At 40.5% G+C, this 23,471-nt stretch overlaps 1 protein-coding gene across 2 annotated transcripts in view; it reads left to right on the top strand.

Annotated features, from left to right (window-relative positions):
- The window catches only part of ift140 (intraflagellar transport 140 homolog (Chlamydomonas)), a 113,322-nt gene that overhangs the window by 11,883 nt on the left and 77,968 nt on the right, over positions 1-23,471 (top strand). The window contains exons 1-9 of one of the 2 annotated variants that reach the window (XM_062991099.1): positions 1,900-2,025; positions 2,159-2,196; positions 2,584-2,705; positions 3,486-3,628; positions 4,401-4,576; positions 4,937-5,028; positions 5,706-5,812; positions 5,930-6,069; positions 11,970-12,173. In XM_062991099.1, the coding sequence (XP_062847169.1) occupies positions 1,986-2,025; positions 2,159-2,196; positions 2,584-2,705; positions 3,486-3,628; positions 4,401-4,576; positions 4,937-5,028; positions 5,706-5,812; positions 5,930-6,069; positions 11,970-12,173 (1,062 nt within the window). In that variant the 5' untranslated portion in view covers positions 1,900-1,985. Of the gene's footprint in view, positions 1-1,800; positions 2,026-2,158; positions 2,197-2,583; positions 2,706-3,485; positions 3,629-4,400; positions 4,577-4,936; positions 5,029-5,705; positions 5,813-5,929; positions 6,070-11,969; positions 12,174-23,471 lie in introns of those variants that run through there. The other variant, XM_062991098.1, reaches the window with a different exon arrangement.

Raw genomic sequence — 23,471 nt, 5'->3', positions numbered from 1 at the left:
TCAAGCACTGACGTATGCATATCGATCGAATTTGTTTAAAAACCATATCACCGTTATTGAAACATTTTCTATCGCGATATATATCGATATCGAATTATTGTCCAGCACTAGTTACAGTATTAAGTTCAAACATCCATGCTCAGTTCGAGGCACAGAACGATTTGAGGCTATTAGACTCCTAAACTTAAGCCTAAAGTGATGGACATGGAAACTCATACATGGATACGGGCGCTTATGCACATACACATACTCATACACACACACACATTTGCACACCCCTATGTGCACTCCCACACTCCCACATGCAATCTCTAACGTATACACACACAAACTCACTCTCACGCACACCCAGCTGAGAAGGTCTTGCTCCCCGGACTCTGACAGCTCTAAAAACATGTTTTACTTCTCAAGGACTTTATTATTACTTGCATCTTTGCAAAGTACTGCATTTTGCACAATTGTGCACATTTTTCTTCAATGTAACTACCTTGAAATGTACTCAGTACTATGTACTGGCCAACACCACACTTGTGTTTGGTCCCATCTCCTCACGTTTAAGGTTACAATGTGCATTGTATTTATTGTGGTTCTTGTATTTATAGTACTGTTTTTATCTTTATTGTGTATATTGTCTTGTTTGCACTTGTGTTCTGTGTTTCACCCTGGTCCTGGAGATCAGCCATAACATTAAAATCACCTCCTTGTTTCTACACACATTGTCCATTTTATCAGCTCCACTTACCATATAGAAGCACTTTGTAGTTCTACAATTACTGACTGTAGTCTATCTGTTTCTCTACATGCTTTGTTAGCCCACTTTCATGCTGTTCTTCAATGGTCATGACCCCCACAGGACCACTACAGAGTAGGTATTATTTGGGTGAGGGGTCATTCTCACAATGACATGGTGGTGGTGTGTTAGCGTGTGTTGTGTTGGTATGAGTGGATCAGACACTGCTGATGGAGTTTTTAAACACCTCACTATCACTGCTGGGCTGAGAATAGTCCACCAACCAAAAATATATCCAGCCAACAGCGCCCCGTGGGCAGTGTCATGTGACCACTGATGAAGGTCTAGAAGATGACCAACTCAAACTTTTACATTTTCAGTGGTGAGGTTTGAACCGGCAACCTTCTGATTACTGGACCAGCACCTTCACCACTAGGCTACAGCTGCCCCAAACAGCACCAATAGATGAGCGATCATCTCTGACTTTACATCTACAAGGTGGACCAACTAGGTAGGAGTGTCTAATAGAGTGGACAGTGAGTGGACCCAGCACTAACACACCACCACCATGTCATTGTCACTGCAGTGCTGAGAATCACCCTGGTGGTGGTCCTGTGGGGGTCCTGACCATTGAAGAACAGGGTGAAAGCACAGGAAAGTGCAGTCAGTAATTGTAGAACTACAAAGTGCTCCTATATGGTAAGTGGAGCTGATAAAATGGACAGTGAGTGTAGAAACAAGGAGGTGGATTTAATGTTATGGCTGATCAGTGTATGTACTCGTACCTAGCTGAAATGACAAAACAGCCTCACTTGAACTCTTGATCTCAGCAGATATATGGAGTTCCCCCTTCAGCAAGCCCACCCCATGGACAAGCCAATCATTGTATATGCGCCCGGCCTGTTAGTGGCAGAGCTGAGATTCTAATTCACAAGTTTGAAATCACAGGTCTGGTGTGCTTGTGTATTTTACTGCATTTTGACAATAAAGTGCTTTCACACCCAGCAAGCTGCTGGTTCATACCAGGATTAATATAAAAGGGTCTAATGATGTAATTGTGTGTGCTGCAGGGTGAACATGTGGAGCTGTGTCATGTGGAGCGAGCATATGCACCAGCACTGCTGCGTTGGCATCCAACTAAAACGGTGCTGGCTGTTGGCTGGGAGACTGGAGAAACTTTACTACTCACACACCCACATGGAGAACACACACCACTTCCAAATAACACACACTCTGCCTGCATCACACTGCTCGAATGGAACTGCAACGGAACAAGACTTATTACTGGAGATCAGGTATACCCACACATATTTGTCACACTAAGATTATTAATCGAAACATATCAAACAAAAGGAACTTTAAGTAAAAAAATTTCCCTTCTTCATCCCAGTCTAATCATTCTTATTCTTAACATCATCCTTATTGCAGCTCTACTGACGCTTGCACAATCCCTGTTACATCACAAAGTTAGTACTTTACATTATTACTTGGAGAAACAGGCAGCATGATGGTGCTGTCACCTCACTCCCAGGATGTCCTGAATTTAATTCTGAGGTGAAGTGGTCCGGGTCCGGGCCTGCATGGTTTTTTTTTTCCACAGTTCAAAGACATGTAGGTTAGGTAAACTGGCAATACAAAATTGCTCATGATTGTGTTTGACACTGAACTGATGAATCATGTGTAATCTATCTGTCCAGTCATGAATGTGACCTAAGTGTAAAACATACTGTTAAAATCCTAATAAGCATTTGGAGAAAGTGTTTATATTTTGCTACAAGTATTGTCTTTTTATGTTTTATATGTAATTTGGCATGCATGGCATTAAGTGTGTGTTTGTGTGTGTGTATGTTTAGGCAGGGGTTCTGGTTGTGTGGAAGGTGGATGCAAGAGGGAGACTGAATGGAACTCACTTGACAAAACAGGCCTACAACAAACCCCTAACCAACTGTATCTTCAGACAAACACCCCCAAAAGAGTGAGTTACACACACACACACACACACACACACACGGTACATCTAATATGGTTAGTTTAATGCGTATGAAATATTAGTGTATATGTAATCCCTGGCATGGGGGCTTACAGATGCAGACTGTGCATGGCGTTACAAGAGCCTACCCATTGGGAGGTGCACTTGTCAGTGCGCTTTTAGTTCCGGTCACATGTCCAGATAAATAGGAGGGCTGTGTCAGGAAGGGCAAAGGGGTAGATCACTGGTTACAGTACTGGACTACTAACCAGAAGGTTGTCAGTTCAAGCCCCACCAATGCCAAGTTGCCACTGTTGGGCCCTTGAGTAAGGCCCTTAACATGCACTTGCTTTAATTCAGTCATAACTGTTAGTCGATTAGGATAAATGCTTTTATCCATTGTAAATGTAAGGGCATAAAACTGTGTAAAAACTGTGCCAAATCAAATAAATATGCAGTTGATTGTAATCATGATTTGGTACAAAAGCAGTATCCGTAAAAGTTTTTTAAAGAGCAAAGATGGGCAGAGGATCTCCAGTTAACAAATGCATTATAGTGCAAATAGTAATTTCAGACACAGAACAAGAACAGTTGCCTAAATAATTGAAACTGAAACAATATGTGAAGGTTAACAGTTACACTTTAGTCTCAGTTTTGACTCAGTCTTTATTCAGACTCTCGGACCCTTCCTGCTTTCTACACAAGTGGTCTTGTCTAAAGTGCTATAAAACACAAAGTGTAAATATTTTAAATGTGTGTGTGTATTAAATGTGTGTGTTTTTGCAGGGATGTTGCACAGCTGGCAAAAGCAGCTGTCAGTGGTGATGAAGAAGCTCTGGATAAATTTAATTGGAAGAAGAGCAGTAAAGGTGGAGTTTGGTCTCCCAGCACACAGGAAGGACTTACCATCTATGTCAGCACTGCCGATGGTGAGTGTGGCTGTGTGTGAGCTTAATTTATTTTCACTATTCATTACTTCCAAAAAGATCTGGAATTATTCGTATGACCACAATACACATTGCCACTGTGTGATGGTCCATTCCAGAATCCTTACAATCCAGAGAACTTGAAACTGGTTCTGGACATGGTTTTTTTTTTGCACAGTAAAGTGTAAAATTGCATTTTTAATGTACCTCAGTATTGTAGTGCTTGACAAAGGTTTGCCAAATTAATCCTTTGCTCATGTAGTTTTATCAGCTATTAAAAAATGACGGTTCTTGATGCAGTGCCGTCTGAGGGATCAGAGATCACAGGTGCTTAGTTTAGGCTGGCGCCTTTGCTTTTTATGCAGTGAAGTTTCTCCAGATTTCTTGAATTGTTTAATGATATTGTACACTGTAAAGGGAGTTATGCAAACCCTTTCTAATCTTTTTTTAAGACACATTTTAGACTAAATCACCTGTTGACATCACCTGTTTGAAATGTATTTTATGTATTTTGTACCTTATTACTACCCTGTCCCAATTTTGTTTGGAATGTGTTGCAGGCCTGAAAAACAGGAATAGATGTATATTAACAAAATAAATGAAGTTGACCATACAAAACATGAAATACCTTGGGTTTATACTGTGTGTAATGAAATCAAAAAGTGTGTGTGTGTGTGTGTGTGTGTGTGTGTGTCTGTGTGTGTGTGTCTGTGTGTGTGTGTGTGTGTGTGTGTGTGTGTCTGTGTGTGTGTGTCTGTGTGTGTGTGTATTGTAGGCTGTGTTTACAGTGTGGATGACTGTGGGCAGAATGTGCACTTGCTGACTGTAGAGGGCAGCGTGCAGAAACTCTTCTACTCTGAGCACAGATCCATACTTGCTGTGATTACAAATGATCTGCTGCTCTCACAGTTTAACCTTGGACCAGAGGGGGGCACACAGGAGTTCAGCAAGGTAACAATGAATCAGAATTTTGCAATGATTTAAATTAAAACATGTCTGTAACCACACCCAATTCACCATGTGGGTACCATAATTTAACAATAAGCCTTGAAACATTGTACTATATTTGACCTTTCCTGGTGGAAAGTAGCATTCTATTAACAGGATATTAAAAAAAGTCACCTGCCCAACCCCTTATGTCTTTTTTTATTTGATGACCTGTCAGGACTGCTCACTGTGCTGTATGTGACACAAACCCAGTCACCAGTCAGACTCTAGCTAATGATATTGCATTTCTTTTCTAAACTGGAAAGGACTTTTTTTTTCAAACTGTTTTCACATACATTTTCCTTATAAATTGTGTGTGTGTAGGTGAAGCTGAGTGGGAGAGGTGGACAGAGTGCAGATATTGTGTGGACTGATAGTGGTTTGTTGATTACAGCATCAGGAGAAAATATCATCAGGTTTGATCTTCATCTTTTTGTAGCAATTACAATAATAACACCCTTCTCTAACCAACAGGTCATTCATGTGTACACACACACACACACACACACACACACACACACTTCCCTGTAGAATTATTAATTACAACTCTTTTCTGTTGACCATATCTCTTATATATTCTGTATGGTATTTATTTATGTTATTTTATATTTGTTAAATTAATATTACATTGTATATTATACAAATTAATTTTGTAATAGTTTATCATTATTATAGTAAATCACTTATTTTCATTTGTTTTGTGTTATATATTACAAACCCTATTTCAGTGGAGATATTTTGTAAAATGCAACTTAATGTTTTACTGATCAGCTTCACTGTATTTTGTAATGTAAAACAAATTTAGAATTTGATGCCTGAAACACACTCAATAAAATTGGGACAGAGGCAAAATAAGAGTGATAGTTTATAGAATATTCAAGTTAGAGCATTTTGAAAGTCTTGACATGCAGACTTCAACCTCAGCTGGGTAAACAGGTTTCCACCTCAGGGTAAACAACAGAAGAACATGCCTCTGTCCCAACGTTTGTTAATTGTGTTGCAGGCATCAAATTCTAAATGTGTTCATACTTACAAAATACAAAATTAGGGTGGTGAAGAATGTTTAAATTTGTGTGTGTGTGTGTGTGTGTAGGTTGTGGGATCTGGAGAAAGATGATAACTCTGTTTTATCTCTTGATGAGAATATGGGCTTTGAGAAAGGAGAGTTGCTCAACTGTGTCTCTTACTGCACTGCAAAAAGTACACACACACACACACACACACACACGCACGCACACAAACAACAATGCATTTTACATTTCAATCATCATGTCATTGGGATTACATGCTTTAATTCCTATAAATTTGATTTCCCAGGAGTTCTTGCTGCAGGAACCACTAGGGCACGTGTTGCAATGTGGCAGATGGTGACGATGACCAATCAAAAAGGAGATACTAGGACTCAGTGGAAGTTACAAACACCCATTGAACTACAGGGAAATATCACACAGCTGCAGGTTTGAATTATTACACTTCCCACAATGCATTAATGACCAGTTTGCTGCACATCACTTTAACCATCTAGGAATTCCACCTGCTTTGTTTGTTTGTTATTCAGTTAGACTACAGGTGCCCAATATGTCAATCGCGATTGACTAATTAATTGCGCAGTGCACGTTAGTAGATCGTGCCTCATTTAAATGTATCATATATTTAAACAGGTTAGTTTTTTTTTGTTTTTTTTAATGCATTTTCTCCCCATTTTCCTCCTGATTTAGCGCACTCAATTCTGTTTTGGGTCTCGCTGCTACCAGAGATACCAGATTGCATCCAAGGAAAGCACTGTACACATCTCTTCTGACACGTGCACAGCCCTCCTCTTCTCGCCCCTGCTTTCTGCACAGGCATCTCTTCCGCCAATCAGGGTCCTTACACAGCGTATGAAGACCCACCCGCCCACACATAGTCTGGCCCCCACCCTGCAGATACGGTGGCCAATTAGTATCTGCTGCAGGCACTGCCAATTATGGCCGCTAGATGGCGCCCAGCCGACCGGAGGCAACACCGAGTTTCGAACCGAGGAGTTCAGAAACTTGGTGCTGGTGTGCAAGCTGCGCCACCTGGGCGCCATTAAACACGTTATTAAATTTCAAGACTTACTGCTTTGCCCGACAGGCAGGTGTGATTGCAGTGAAATTTTAAGGATACTTTAGGATACTTTAAATAAATGCACGATTTACACAAAGCATACAAACACAGAATTAAATGATCTAAAAGTTATAACTGTTAATAAATAGATAAATAGATAAATAATAATAGAGTTGTTATTCGCTCTAGTCTTCAATAAAGTCTGTAGTGATTTCTTGTCATTCTTGGTGCAATTACTCCAGACCCGTCACATCCGGCAGGAGCAGCATCGTTGTCACTGCAGTCTCGACTTTAATCCTTAACCTCGGCGGGCAATCAGAATGCCTTTGGAGTAAAACAACAAAGAATGTAGTTAATAATGTACAATGCTAGTTAAGTAAAACAGTTTTACAGAGAGTTTTAGACTCCGGCAGCCCTAAATGTTACAGCATAACTAAAAGGGAGAGCAAGCAGGTAACAAGGTCATGAAAGCTTTCACAGGACATCAGCGCCCACCTCTCCTACCCAAACCGGGGTGATCGGACAAGAGAGGCAGAACGACAGCAACCCAACATCCCTGATCACCACAAGTTTCTATGACCAAGAACCCCCAAGCTCTGCGCCTTTGTCTATACTAATCAAAAGCCTGAGAAAATAAATATGTTTTCAGTCTAGACTTAAACATTGAGACTGTGTCCGAATCCCGAATAGAGGCAGGAAGATTATTCCAAAGTTGTGGAGCTTTGTAAGAAAATGCTCTTCCACCAGCTGTGATCTTTTTAATTCTAGGAACTATAAGTAACCCTGCATCTTGTGAACGAAGTGGGTTGTAGTGATTAATAAGCTCACTCCGATACTGTGGAGCCAGACCATGTAGCGCTTTATAGGTTAGTAAAAGTATTTTGTAATCAATGCGGTATTTAACTGGCAGCCAGTGTAGAGATGATAGAACAGGAGTAATATGATCAAATTTTTTAGTTCTAGTTAGCACTCAAGCTGCTGCATTTTGAACTAACTGGAGTTTGTTTATGGATATACCAGAGCATCCAGTTAGAAGAGCATTACAATAATCTAACCGAGAAGTTATAAACGCATGGATCAGTTTTTCGGCATCATTAACATAGTATATTTCTTATTTTAGAGATATTACGCAAATGATAGAAAGCAACTCTAGTAATATTATTAACGTGTGTATCAAAGGAGAGATCTGAATCTATCGTGACACCCAAGTTTTTTACATCTGGGCTGGGAGTAACAGAGAAAGTGTTTAGGTTTAGCACCAGGTTAGACAACTTGTCTCTTGCAGCTTGAGAGCCAACAAGTAAAACCTCTGTTTTATCTGAATTAAGTAAAAGAAAATTACACGACATCCAGTTTTTTATGTCGTTTACACAATCTTCTATCTTACTGATTGTGTCAGTATCATTTGGTTTGGCTGATATATACAGCTGTGTGTCATCTGCATAGCAGTGAAATTTTATGCCATGTTTATGAATAATTTCACCTAGTGGAAGCATATAGAGTGTAAATAATAGCGGTCCCAGTACCGACCCCTGTGGAACACCACACTTTACTTTTGTAGTTTCCGAGCATTTATTATTTACATAAACAAATTGCGAGCGGTCAGTCAGATATGATTGAAACCAAGAGAGTGCGAGTCCTTTAACACCTACTGTATTTTCTAGCCTATCCAGTAAAATGTTATGGTCGACCGTATCAAACGCTGCACTAAGATCTAATAGAACAAGAAAAGAGACACATCCATTATCAGAAGACATTAACAACTCGTTAACTACTCTAATTAATGCGGTTTCGGTACTATGGTTGGGTCTAAATCCTGATTGAAATTTTTCATGAATAAAATTTTCATTCAAATAAGAACATAATTGTTTGGAAACGACTTTTTCTAATATCTTAGAGACAAAAGGAAGGTTTGAAATTGGCCTATAATTAGATAAAACATGTGGATCAAGATTAGGTTTTTTAATCAGGGGTTTAATAACGGCACTTTTAAACAATTTAGGTACATACCCAAGGCTAAGGGATGCATTGATTAATGTAAGCAGGAGCTCTACAATAGCTGGGAGTAAATCTTTAAGTAAACGAGTTGGAACAGGTTCGAGTACACACGATGATGACTTTGATGATTTAATCAACACAGTTAGTTCATTGTGGGAGATTGGATTAAAGGAATTTAGTTGGGTTAACTCGTTACTATTATCATCACTATTATCACCAATGCTGCTCAGAGTGAGTCCATACTTAACACTGGCAAGTGACACACTGACTGACTCCGAAGTCGTATTTTTTCTATCGTCATTAAAGAATTTTAAAAAATCATCGCTGGTACAGTCAGGCGGTATATGAGATTCAGTTTCATTGAGGTTTTTAGTTAATTTGGACACTGTCTCGAAAAGGAATCTAGGATTGTTTAAATTTTTCTCTATTAGGGACGAATAATATAAAGATGTAGCTTTTATAAGGGCATGTTTATACTCAGTTAGAGCATCTTTCCAAGCAATTTTATACACTTCCAGTGTAGTGTGACGCCACTTGCATTCTAATTTCCGTGCTGCTTGTTTAAGTGTGCATGTGTGGTCATTGTACCAAGGAGCAAGTTTTTTCTCCCTAATCAGTTTAGTTTTGAGTGGGGCTACGTTATCTAAGGTTGTGCGCAATACGGTCTCTAGGTTTTGAGTTGCCTGATCTAGTTCTTTAGGTTCTGATGCTGGTATATTTGGTCATTCTGGAAGGCAGTTTATGAACGCTGCTGCAGTTGCAGATGTAATAGTGCACTTACATTTAAAACGATGCGGTTGCTGTATATTATTGGACAGGGACACTTCATAAATTAGTAGGGAGTGATCAGAAATTAAGTCATTCTGTGGCACGATTACCAGGTTGTCTATGTTCATACCATAAGTAAGTATTAAATCTAAGGTATGTTTACAGCGGTGAGTGGGTCCTGTTACATTTTGGGTGATGCCTAAGGATTCTAAAATAGAATCAAACGCAATTTTGAGTGGATTACACTTATCCTCATAATGAATATTAAAGTCACCAACAATGAAAGCTTTTTTTAGTTGATAAGACTAATTTAGAAAGAAAATCGGCAAATTCGTTAAGAAATTCTGAGTAAGGACCAGGGGGTCGATAAACAGTAACCAGCTTAAACATACTAGTTTTATCAGATGAACATTTATTGGTTATGTCAGAGATAAGAACTTCAAACGAGTTTGTTATGGGAGATGATTTTACAGTAAGACCTATGTCTTTATCATAAATTGTGGCTATTCCTCCACCACGACCGCTAAGACGTGGCTCATGTTCATAACTGTAACCCGGAGGAGATGCTTCATTTAAACCTAGATACTCATCGGGTCTAGACCAGGTCTCGGTTAAACAAAGTGCACTAAGACTATTATCTGTAATTATTTCATTTACAATTACTGTTTTACATGCAAGTGATCTGATGTTTAGAAGTCCTAACTTTAGTTTAGCCCTACTATGGTTTTCATGATGCTCATTTAGATTTATTTATTATAAAAGTTATTATGACATACTTTTTGAATTAGTTTTGGCTTACACCTGCCACGATAAACAGACACAGTCTCAATGGTTTGTGACCTAAGGATTCCGGGTGACGTCCGATTTGCTCTGATGTCAGGCGCCCTGGCCCCCGGAATACAGGTGACTATGGTTGCTGGTGTCTCTATGGGGGTTGCAATACGTACGTGTCGGAGCTGAGAATCTCCTATAACCAGAGCACTTACATTAACAGGCTTCTCAGCGGGTGGGTCACTGAGTGGGTAAAACCTGTTGGACACGTGCAACTGAGATGGTCGGTGCTTTGCCCTACGACTATGTCGCCGAGACGTCACCCAGTCGCCCCGCTGTGAGGGCTCTAATGCCAGAGTCTGGGGTTCTGTACCTGAACTGCTGGCATTCGGGGCTGCTACAGCTGAATCTAAGCACTCACTAGTAGTAGTCTGTTCTAACGCCCGAATGCGCCCTTCTAACACTGAAATCTTCTCTGTCAGACTTAACAACTAATCTACACTTATCACATATAAAGTTATCACTAAACACGGAGAAGGAATAACTGAACATGTTGCACTCGGCACAGGGATATAAAGCTCCTGCTGGGGCCATAATAACAGAGAAATGTACTTAGCTTTAGAAGATGAGTTGAAGTTGATGTTTATGTTGGTTTCACCGGCGCTTCTGCTGGTAGTCACAAAAACGGCTTTAATTCCGGACGAAACAGGCGATGATGAGCTGGAATATAAAAACCAACAACCAAACAAACACAAACGCGCTTCAATCGGACAAAACCGGCTGTAATTCTAAAGGAAAACGGTGTTAATGCGCTGGTGTACAAAACAAATAAACAGAACGCGCTTCCTATGATCAGAAAATGGTTTTAACTCCCCACAAAACAAAGGTGTTTAAGTGCTGAACTACAAAAACAAACGAACACAAACGCGCTTTGTTTCCGACAAAACCGGCTGTAATTCTAAAGGAAAACAGTGTTTATGTGCTGGTGTACAAAACAAATAAACAGAACGCGCTTCCTACGAACAGAAAACGGCTTTAACTCTGCACAAAGCAAATATGTTTAAGCGCTAAAATACAGAAACATCCAAACACAAACGTGCTTCGTGCGGACAGAAAGCGGTTTTAATTCTGGATGAATAAGATGTTTATTCGCTGAATTACAAAACAAATAAACTAAAACCGGCTTCGTTCGGATGCCGGTAGCAGAAGTTTTCACAAGCACGGATTTACGTTAGTAAACACAAGCGCTTTTTTACGATAGACAAAATAACACTGTATATCAACTACGTGCGAAAGATTACTGTTTAAAACATACGTATATAAAAAGTTATTTAGCTAATGGTTTTGCTGTGAGGCGACAGTGCTACCCACCGAGCCACTATGCTGCGCTAAAGAGAAACAAACAAATTAAAAAATATCTTAATACAAGAACTCTTGCACTGAATCACTCATTGAGTGATGAGTGTACATATTGAAACATTTGAGAATCAGGCACGCTATCACAAATGTGCACCTTAGAAAATGTACAAGATTAATACTAAGTGTACCGTGATCAGGTCATGACCTGGTGTAGGTTTTACAGGTATTGAAGCATGGAGCTGCAGGATGTTATTTTTTGGGATCTTATTAATATAATTTATCTCTCTCTGTCTCTCTCTCTCTCTCTCTGTATGTGTGTGTGTGTATGTATGTGTGTGTGTGTGTGTGTGTGTGTGTGTGTTAAACTTTTCAGTGGGGATCGAGTCTGCAGTTGCTGGCTGTGTGTAACAGCAGAACAGTGCTGATCCTCTCTGAACATGTGATGAGTTCCCATTACAGGCAGCAAGTGGCAGCAGTGCAGCTCTCACCAACGCAGCTCAGCCTGAACTATTTCAGCTCACACACACTTCTCCAACTTCACACCGACACACAAGTCCGAGCTGTACAGGTCACCAAGGTAACACACACACATTCACACCTTCAGCTGTACACTGACACACACATACAAGCTGTACAGGTGAAATGGTTGGTGGCTACAAATGTCAGAGAGGGTGGGTGCCATTCAGCTGTCCTCGGCTCTCCAGACAGTGCAAGATTGGTGGGAGCAGCAGGGCAATTGTAACAGGGAATTAGAAATGACTTGAGACAACAAAAAGGGGAAAATACCAAAAAAGAGAGGTTTGGAAAATGTCAGATAATTTGCTGATGGCTTAATAAGTAATGCAGTTTAATTATTAATTAATTATATTTAATTATTACCTCATACTAAACAACATGAAATAGTATGGCAGAATGGTGGTGGGTTACCATCTGTGTTGAGCTCCATAAAATATGCCCAAACGTCAACACCCAACAAAACTTCTTTATGTGACACTTGCCAAGTACCTGTCTCTATTAGGCATATTCTAACTGACTGTTTAAAGTATTTATATGAGCAGCAAAGACATGCTTTTCTTCAACAAGGTTAAAGCTGGAACAGTTCCAAAAGCCTTTACCAATATAAAACCGAAAGCACATACACTATATTGCCAAAAGTATTCACTCACCCATCCAAATCATTAAATTCAGATGTTCCAATCACTTCCATGGCCACAGGTGTATAAACCCAAGCACCTAGGCATGCAGACTGCTTCTACAAACATTTGTGAAAGAATGGGTCGCTCTCAAGAGCTCAGTGAATTCCAGCAACAAGTCCAGTCGTGAAATTTCCTTGCTACTAAATATTCCACGGTCAACTGTCAGTGGTAATATAACAAAATGGAAGCACTGGCAACTCAGCCACGAAGTGGTAGGCCGCGTAAAATGACAGAGCGGGCTCAGCGCATGCTGATAAATTAGAGCGGAGACTGCGAGCCAGGCCTTCTCATCCAACATCATTGTCTGACCTCACAAATGCGCTTTTGGAAGAATGGTCAACAAAACTTAAACCTTGTGGAATACCTTCCCAGAAGAGTTGAAGCTGTTATAGTGGCAAAGGGTGGGCCGACATTATGTTAAACCCTATGGATTAAGAATGGGATGTCACTCAAGTCCATATGCGTGTGAAGGCAGACGAGCGAATACTTTTGGCAATATAGAGTATATGAAGACAGACAAAAGGAAGACTATGATATCATCCCTTACAGAAATACATATAATATATAATATACATATATGTATATACATATATGTAATATATATATATATATATATATATATATACAGTGTATCACAAAAGTGAGTACACCCCTCACATTTCTGCAAATATTTCATTATATCTTTTCATGGGACAACACTATAGACATGAAACTTGGATATAACTTAGAGTAGTCAGTGTACAGCTTGTATAGCAGTGTAGATTTACTGTCTTCTGAAAATAACTCAACACACAGCCATTAATGTCTAAATATCTGGCAACATAAGTGAGTACACCCCACAGTGAACATGTCCAAATTGTGCCCAAATGTGTCGTTGTCCCTCCCTGGTGTCATGTGTCAAGGTCCCAGGTGTAAATGGGGAGCAGGGCTGTTAAATTTGGTGTTTTGGGTACAATTCTCTCATACTGGCCACTGGATATTCAACATGGCACCTCATGGCAAAGAACTCTCTGAGGATGTGAGAAATAGAATTGTTGCTCTCCACAAAGATGGCCTGGGCTATAAGAAGATTGCTAACACCCTGAAACTGAGCTACAGCATGGTGGCCAAGGTCATACAGCGGTTTTCCAGGACAGGTTCCACTCGGAACAGGCTTCGCCAGGGTCGACCAAAGAGGTTGAGTCCACGTGTTCGGCGTCATATCCAGAGGTTGGCTTTAAAAAATAGACACATGAGTGCTGCCAGCATTGCTGCAGAGGTTGAAGACGTGGGAGGTCAGCCTGTCAGTGCTCAGACCATACGCCGCACACTGCATCAACTCGGTCTGCATGGTCGTCATCCCAGAAGGAAGCTGACGCACAAGAAAGCCCGCAAACAGTTTGCTGAAGACAAGCAGTCCAAGAACATGGATTACTGGAATGCCCTGTGGTCTGACGAGACCAAGATAAACTTGTTTGGCTCAGATGGTGTCCAGCATGTGTGGCGGCGCCCTGCTGAGAAGTACCAAGACAACTGTATCTTGCCTACAGTCAAGCATGGTGGTGGTAGCATCATGGTCTTGGGCTGCATGAGTGTTGCTGGCACTGGGGAGCTGCAGTTCATTGAGGGAAACATGAATTCCAACATGTACTGTGACATTCTGAATCAGAGCATGATCCCCTCCCTTCGAAAACTGGGCCTCATGGCAGTTTTCCAACAGGATAACGACCCCAAACACAACCTCCAAGATGACAACTGCCTTGCTGAGGAAGCTGAAGGTAAAGGTGATGGACTAAACCCAATTGAGCACCTGTGGCGCATCCTCAAGTGGAAGGTGGAGGAGTTCAAGGTGTCTAACATCCACCAGCTCCGTGATGTCATCATGGAGGAGTGGAAGAGGATTCCAGTAGCAACCTGTGCAGCTCTGGTAAATTCCATGCCCAGGAGGGTTAAGGCAGTGCTGGATAATAATGGTGGTCACACAAAATATTGACACTTTGGGCACAATTTGGACATGTTCACTGTGGGGTGTACTCACTTATGTTGCCAGCCATTTAGACATTAATGGCTGTGTGTTGAGTTATTTTCAGAAGACAGTAAATCTACACTGCTATACAAGTTGTACACTGACTACTCTAAGTTATATCCAAGTTTTAGTTCTATAGTGTTGTCCCATGAAAAGATATAATGAAATATTTGCAGAAATGTGAGGGGTGTACTCACTTTTGTGATACACTGTATATATATAGACATATATATATACAGTGTATCACAAAAGTGAGTACACCCCTCACATTTCTGCAGATATTTAAGTATATCTTTTCATGGGACAACACTGACAAAATGACACTTTGACACAATGAAAAGTAGTCTGTGTGCAGCTTATATAACAGTGTAAATTTATTCTTCCCTCAAAATAACTTAATATACAGCCATTAATGTCTAAACCACCGGCAACAAAAGTGAGTACACCCCTAAGAGACTACACCCCTAAATGTCCAAATTGAGCACTGCTTGTCATTTTCCCTCCAAAATGTCATGTGATTTGTTAGTGTTACTAGGTCTCAGGTGTGCATAGGGAGCAGGTGTGTTCAATTTAGTAGTACAGCTCTCACACTCTCTCATACTGGTCACTGAAAGTTCCAACATGGCACCTCATGGCAAAGAACTCTCTGAGGATCTTAAAAGACGAATTGTTGCGCTACATGAAGATGGCCAAGGCTACAAGAAGATTGCCAACACCCTGAAACTGAGCTGCAGCACAGTGGCCAAGATCATCCAGCGTTTTAAAAGAGCAGGGTCCACTTACAACAGACCTCGCGTTGGTCGTCCAAAGAAGCTGAGTGCACGTGCTCAGCGTCACATCCAACTGCTGTCTTTGAAAGATAGGCGCAGGAGTGCTGTCAGCATTGCTGCAGAGATTGAAAAGGTGCGGGGTCAGCCTGTCAGTGCTCAGATTATACACCGCACACTACATCAAATTGGTCTGCATGGCTGTCACCCCAGAAGGAAGCCTCTTCTGAAGTCTCTACACAAGAAAGCCCGCAAACAGTTTGCTGAAGACATGTCAACAAAGGACATGGATTACTGGAACCATGTCCTATGGTCTGATGAGACCAAGATTCATTTGTTTGGTTCAGATGGTCTCAAGCATGTGTGGCGGCAGTCAGGTGAGAAGTACAAAGATAAGTGTGTCATGCCTACAGTCAAGCATGGTGGTGGGAATGCCATGGTCTGGGGCTGCATGAGTGCAGCAGGTGTTGGGGAGTTACATTTCATTGAGGGACACATGAACTCCAATATGTACTGTGAAATACTGAAGCAGAGCTTCCTCCGGAAACTGGGTCGCAGGGCAGTGTTCCAGCATGATAATGACCCCAAACACACCTCTAAGACGACCACTGCTTTATTGAAGAGGCTGAGGGTAAAGGTGATGGACTGGCCAAGCATGTCTCCAGACCTAAACCCAATAGAACATCTTTGGGGCATCCTCAAGCGGAAGGTGGAGGAGCGCAAAGTCTCGAATATCCGCCAGCTCCGTGATGTCGTCATGGAGGAGTGGAAAAGCATTCCAGTGGCAACCTGTGAAGCTCTGGTAAACTCCATGCCCAGGAGAGTTAAGGCAGTTCTGGAAAATAATGGTGGCCACACAAAATATTGACACTTCAGGAACTTTCACTAAGGGGTGTACTCACTTTTGTTGCCGGTGGTTTAGACATTAATGGCTGTATATTGAGTTATTTTGAGGGAAGAATAAATTTACACTGTTATATAAGCTGCACACAGACTACTTTTCATTGTGTCAAAGTGTCATTTTGTCAGTGTTGTCCCATGAAAAGATATACTTAAATATCTGCAGAAATGTGAGGGGTGTACTCACTTTTGTGATACACTGTATATATATATATATATATATATATATATATATATATATATATATATATATACACACACACATATACATATACAGACCCTCTTCCCATTGAAAAAACTAAAGTTGGATCTAAAATGGCCGACTTCAAAATGGCCGCCATGGTCACCACCCATCTTGAAAAGTTTCCCCCTCCCATATACTAATGTGCCACAAACAGGAAGTTAATATCACCAACCATTCCCATTTTATTTAGGTGTATCCATATAAATGGCCCACCCTGTATAATGAAACTCGATATATATATATAAAGAAACTCGATATATATATAATGAAACCTGATATATATATATAATGAAACTCGATATATATATATATATAATGAAACTCAATATATATATAATGAAACTCGATATATATATATAATGAAACCTGATATATACAGGTCCTTCTCAAAAAATTAGCATATTGTGATAAAGTTCATTATTTTCCATAATGTAATGATAAAAATTAAACTTTCATATATTTTAGATTCATTGCACACCAACTGAAATATTTCAGGTCTTTTATTGTTTTAATACTGATGATTTTGGCATACAGCTCATGAAAACCCAAAATTCCTATCTAAAAAAATTAGCATATCATGAAAAGGTTCTCTAAACGAGCTATTAACCTAATCATCTGAATCAACGAATTAACTCTAAACACCTGCAAAAGATTCCTGAGGCTTTTAAAAACTCCCAGCCTGGTTCATTACTCAAAACTGCAATCATGGGTAAGACTGCCGACCTGACTGCTGAGGGTAAGACACAGAAAGAAATTTCTGAACGAATAGGCTGTTCCCAGAGTGCTGTATCAAGGCACCTCAGTGGGAAGTCTGTGGGAAGGAAAAAGTGTGGCAGAAAACGCTGCACAACGAGAAGAGGTGACCGGACCCTGAGGAAGATTGTGGAGAAGGGCCGATTCCAGACCTTGGGGGACCTGCGGAAGCAGTGGACTGAGTCTGGAGTAGAAACATCCAGAGCCACCGTGCACAGGCGTGTGCAGGAAATGGGCTACAGGTGCCGCATTCCCCAGGTCAAGCCACTTTTGAACCAGAAACAGCAGCACTGGACTGTTGCTCAGTGGTCCAAAGTACTGTTTTCGGATTAAAGCAAATTTTGCATGTCATTCGGAAATCAAGGTGCCAGAGTCTGGAGGAAGACTGGGGAGAAGGAAATGCCAAAATGCCTGAAGTCCAGTGTCAAGTACCCACAGTCAGTGATGGTCTGGGGTGCCATGTCAGCTGCTGGTGTTGGTCCACTGTGTTTTATCAAGGGCAGGGTCAATGCAGCTAGCTATCAGGAGATTTTGGAGCACTTCATGCTTCCATCTGCTGAAAAGCTTTATGGAGATGAAGATTTCATTTTTCAGCACGACCTGGCACCTGCTCACAGTGCCAAAACCACTGGTGAATGGTTTACTGACCATGGTATTACTGTGCTCAATTGGCCTGCCAACTCTCCTGACCTGAACCCCATAGAGAATCTGTGGGATATTGTGAAGAGAAAGTTGAGAGACACAAGACCCAACACTCTGGATGAGCTTAAGGCCGCTATCGAAGCATCCTGGGCCTCCATAACACCTCAGCAGTGCCACAGGCTGATTGCCTCCATGCCACGCCGCATTGAAGCAGTCATTTCTGCAAAAGGATTCCCGACCAAGTATTGAGTGCATAACTGAACATAATTATTTGAAGGTTGACTTTTTTTGTATTAAAAACACTTTTCTTTTATTGGTCGGATGAAATATGCTAATTTTTTGAGATAGGAATTTTGGGTTTTCATGAGCTGTATGCCAAAATCATCAGTATTAAAACAATAAAAGACCTGAAATATTTCAGTTGGTGTGCAATGAATCTAAAATATATGAAAGTTTAATTTTTATCATTACATTATGGAAAATAATGAACTTTATCACAATATGCTAATTTTTTGAGAAGGACCTGTATATAATGAAACTTGATATATATATAATAAAACTCGATATATATATAAAGAAACTCAATATATATATATATATATAATGAAACCTGATATATATATAATGAAACCTGATATATATAATGAAACTTGATATATATATATAATGAAACTTGATATATATATACTGAAACCTGATATATATATAATGAAACTCGATATATATATACTGAAACTTGATATATATATATAATGAAACTCGATATATATATAATGAAACTAGATACAGTGTATCACAAAAGTGAGTACACCCCTCACATTTCTGCAAATATTTCATTATATCTTTTCATGAGACAACACTATAGACATGAAACTTGGATATAACTTAGAGTAGTCAGTGTACAGCTCGTATAGCAGTGTAGATTTACTGTCTTCTGAAAATAACTCAACACACAGCCATTAATATCTAAATAGCTGGCAACATAAGTGAGTACACCCCACAGTGAACATGTCCAAATTGTGCCCAAATGTGTCGTTGTCCCTCCCTGGTGTCATGTGTCAAGGTCCCAGGTATAAATGAGGAGCAGGGCTGTTAAATTTGGTGTTTTGGGTACAATTCTCTCATACTGGCCACTGGATATTCAACATGGCACCTCATGGCAAAGAACTCTCTGAGGATGTGAGAAATAGAATTGTTGCTCTCCACAAAGATGGCCTGGGCTATAAGAAGATTTCTAACACCCTGAAACTGAGCTACAGCATGGTGGCCAAGGTCATACAGCGGTTTTCCAGGACAGGTTCCACTCGGAACAGGCTTCGCCAGGGTCGACCAAAGAAGTTGAGTCCACGTGTTCGGCGTCATATCCAGAGGTTGGCTTTAAAAAATAGACACATGAGTGCTGCCAGCATTGCTGCAGAGGTTGAAGACGTGGGAGGTCAGCCTGTCAGTGCTCAGACCATACGCCGCACACTGCATCAACTTGGTCTGCATGGTCGTCATCCCAGAAGGAAGCTGACGCACGAGAAAGTTCACTAACAGTTTGCTGAAAACAAGCAGTCCAAGAACATGGATTACTGGAATTCCCTGTGGTCTGACGAGACCAAGATAAACTTGTTTGGCTCAGATGGTGTCCAGCATGTGTGGCGGCGCCCTGGTGAGAAGTACCAAGACAACTGTATCTTGCCTACAGTCAAGCATGGTGGTGGTAGCATCATGGTCTTGGGCTGCATGAGTGTTGCTGGCACTGGGGAGCTGCAGTTCATTGAGGGAAACATGAATTCCAACATGTACTGTGACATTCTGAAACAGAGCATGATCCCCTCCCTTCGAAAACCCCAAACACAACCTCCAAGATGATAACTGCCTTGCTGAGGAAGCTGAAGGTAAAGGTGATGGACTAAACCCAATTGAGCACCTGTGGCGCATCCTCAAGTGGAAGGTGGAGGAGTTCAAGGTGTCTAACATCCACCAGCTCCGTGGTGTCATCATGGAGGAGTGGAAGAGGATTCCAGTAGCAACCTGTGCAGCTCTGGTGAATTCCATGCCCAGGAGGGTTAAAGCAGTGTTGGATAATAATGGTGGTCACACAAAATATTGACACTTTGGGCACAATTTGGACATGTTCACTGTGGGGTGTACTCACTTATGTTGCCAGCTATTTAGACATTAATGGCTGTGTGTTGAGTTATTTTCAGAAGACAGTAAATCTACACTGCTATACAAGTTGTACACTGACTACTCTAAGTTATATCCAAGTTTTATTTCTATAGTGTTGTCCCATGAAAAGATATAATGAAATATTTGCAGAAATGTGAGGGGTGTACTCACTTTTGTGATACACTGTATATATACAGTATATATAATGAAACTTAATATATATATAATGAAACTTGAATGAAACCAGGGCAGGCCCTAGGACCCCCGATTTTCTCACTGGAAATCGGAAATATACGCGCACGCGCGTGCATGCGCTTACATGCTTATATTATTGTTTAGACAGTGTAAATCAAACACAAGTGTTTAAAAAGTAATAATAACGACGCGTCCTGTTGTTCTGACTTTTGTGTTTGTATTTGTGACGTGCACATATTTGCTCTATCTGCAAAAAATAAAATAAACAATGTGGGGAAGTGATTTTCGTACTGGACGTTGTAACGTTGTCATGTAAGTTATAGGGTTGCCAACTGTCCCCTAAAATACAGAATCGTTCCTTATTTGGAAACTAAACGTCGCGTTCCGTATTGACCTGAAACGGGACATGCTTTGTTCTGTATTTTTATCAATGGGAGAGAAATGCCGCAGATTAGACTGAGACAGGGCGATATGTATGAAACAGAAGGAAACTGCTGCTGTCGTGGGAATAAGAAAGCGTCTGGTTATAATTTTAAGTAGTATTTAAGTTGTGTGCGCCGCAGACATATCAGCATAAACCTTTTACTATTTCAATGTTTAAGTAGCGCAGTGGGCAGCGCGTCCAGAACCGGGGCTGCATGTCAGTGTAATGATGGATTATGTAAAAATGTTGTTTGCACTATTGAGAAAAAATGTTACATGATGTTCTTTACAGTGGGGGTTCTAGACTATGTGAGGTGGGGGGGGGGGGGGGCAGAGGCTATGTTAGAGGGGCCAATTACTTAATAAAATGTGGGTTACTTTGGTGTGCAGCCTTGTCGCTGTGTGTTCGCAAGTTCGCAATTAGGGGGGCCGTAGGGGGGGCCAAGCTGGTTGTCACACTGGCCCAACATCCCACCCCACACCCTATGCCTTCCGCCAACCCGCCAACTCGCGTTCCTTATTTCTGAAAGTTGGCAACCCTAGTTTTATACACAGAAGTCAGAACAGGGGTCAGATCTTATTACTATCAATGTGTGTTTGTTTATTATTTGAAACGAAACTGAATACTGAAACCTTTTCAACTTTGGGATTTGAAGTGAAAAACTAATGACGAAAGGTACACAAACCCCTTTGCATTGAGCTTGGGGGGTAGTTTTTTGTCAGGAAAATTGACAGTGATGTGTCTTTTGTCTGTGTGGAGACCTGCTGTCAGACAGATGTTAGGTACTGTGGGAAGTAAAGAAAAGAAATGATGAAGACTCATGCAGCCCCGGTTCTGGACGCGCTGCCCACTGCGCTACTTAAACATTGAAATAGTAAAAGGTTTATGCTGATATGTCTGCGGCGCACACAACTTAAATACTACTTAAAATTATAACCAGACGCTTTCTTATTCCCACGACAGCAGCAGTTTCCTTCTGTTTCATACATATCGCCCTGTCTCAGTCTAATCTGCGACATTTCTCTCCCATTGATAAAAATACAGAACAAAGCACGTCCAGTATCAGGTCAATACGGAACGCGACGTTTAGTTTCCAAATAAGGAACGATTCTGTATTTTAGAGGACAGTTGGCAACCCTATAACTTACATGACAACGTTACAACGTCCAGTACAAAAATCGCTTCCCCACATTGTTTATTTTATTTTTTGCAGATAGAGCAAATATGTGCACGTCACAAATACAAACACAAAAGTCAGAACAACAGGACGCGTCGTTATTATTACTTTATAAACACTTGTGTTTGATTTACACTGTCTAAACAATAATATAAGCATGTAAGCGCATGCACGCGCGTGCGCGTATATTTCCGATTTCCAGTGAGAAAATCGGGGGTCCTAGGGCCTGGCCTGGTTTCATTCAAGTTTCATTATATATATATCAAGTTTCATTATATATATATCAAGTTTCATTATATATATATCGAGTTTCATTATATATATATCAAGTTTCAGTATATATATATCTCGAGTTTCATTTTATATATATATATATATATTGAGTTTCATTATATATATCAAGTTTCATTATATATATTAAGTTTCATTATATATATATATATCGAGTTTCATTATTTATATCAAGTTTCATTATATATATATATATCAAGTTTATTATATACAGTATCGAGTTTCTTTATATATATATCGAGTTTCATTATATATATATCAAGTTTCATTCCATATATATCAGCATTTGCTATATATTTCCTGTTTGGCTTGCCATAATATATATATATATATATATATATATATATATATTATACAGTGTATCACAAAAGTGAGTACACCCCTCACATTTCTGCAAATATTTTATTATATCTTTTCATGGGACAACACTATAGACATGAAACTTGGATATAAGTTAGAGTAGTCAGTGTACAACTTGTATAGCAGTGTAGATTTACTGTCTTCTGAAAATAACTCAACACACAGCCATTAATGTCTAAATGGCTGGCAACATAAGTGAGTACACCCCACAGTGAACATGTCCAAATTGTGCCCAAAGTGTCAATATTTTGTGTGACCACCATTATTATCCAACACTGCCTTAACCCTCCTGGGCATGGAATTCACCAGAGCTGCACAGGTTGCTACTGGAATCCTCTTCCACTCCTCCATGATGACATCACGGAGCTGGTGGATGTTAGACACCTTGAACTCCTCCACCTTCCACTTGAGGATGCGCCACAGGTGCTCAATTGGGTTTAGTCCATCACCTTTACCTTCAGCTTCCTCAGCAAGGCAGTTGTCATCTTGGAGGTTGTGTTTGGGGTCGTTATCCTGTTGGAAAACTGCCATGAGGCCCAGTTTTCGAAGGGAGGGGATCATGCTCTGTTTCAGAATGTCACAGTACATGTTGGAATTCATGTTTCCCTCAATGAACTGCAGCTCCCCAGTGCCAGCAACACTCATGCAGCCCAAGACCATGATGCTACCACCACCATGCTTGACTGTAGGCAAGATGCTGGACACCATCTGAGCCAAACAAGTTTATCTTGGTCTCGTCAGACCACAGGGCATTCCAGTAATCC

This window comes from Trichomycterus rosablanca, chromosome 3 (assembly GCF_030014385.1).
Source record: "Trichomycterus rosablanca isolate fTriRos1 chromosome 3, fTriRos1.hap1, whole genome shotgun sequence".
NCBI lineage: Eukaryota > Metazoa > Chordata > Actinopteri > Siluriformes > Trichomycteridae > Trichomycterus > Trichomycterus rosablanca.
Note: the sequence above shows the minus strand (reverse complement) of the source record. Positions and strands in the feature narration are given on the sequence as shown.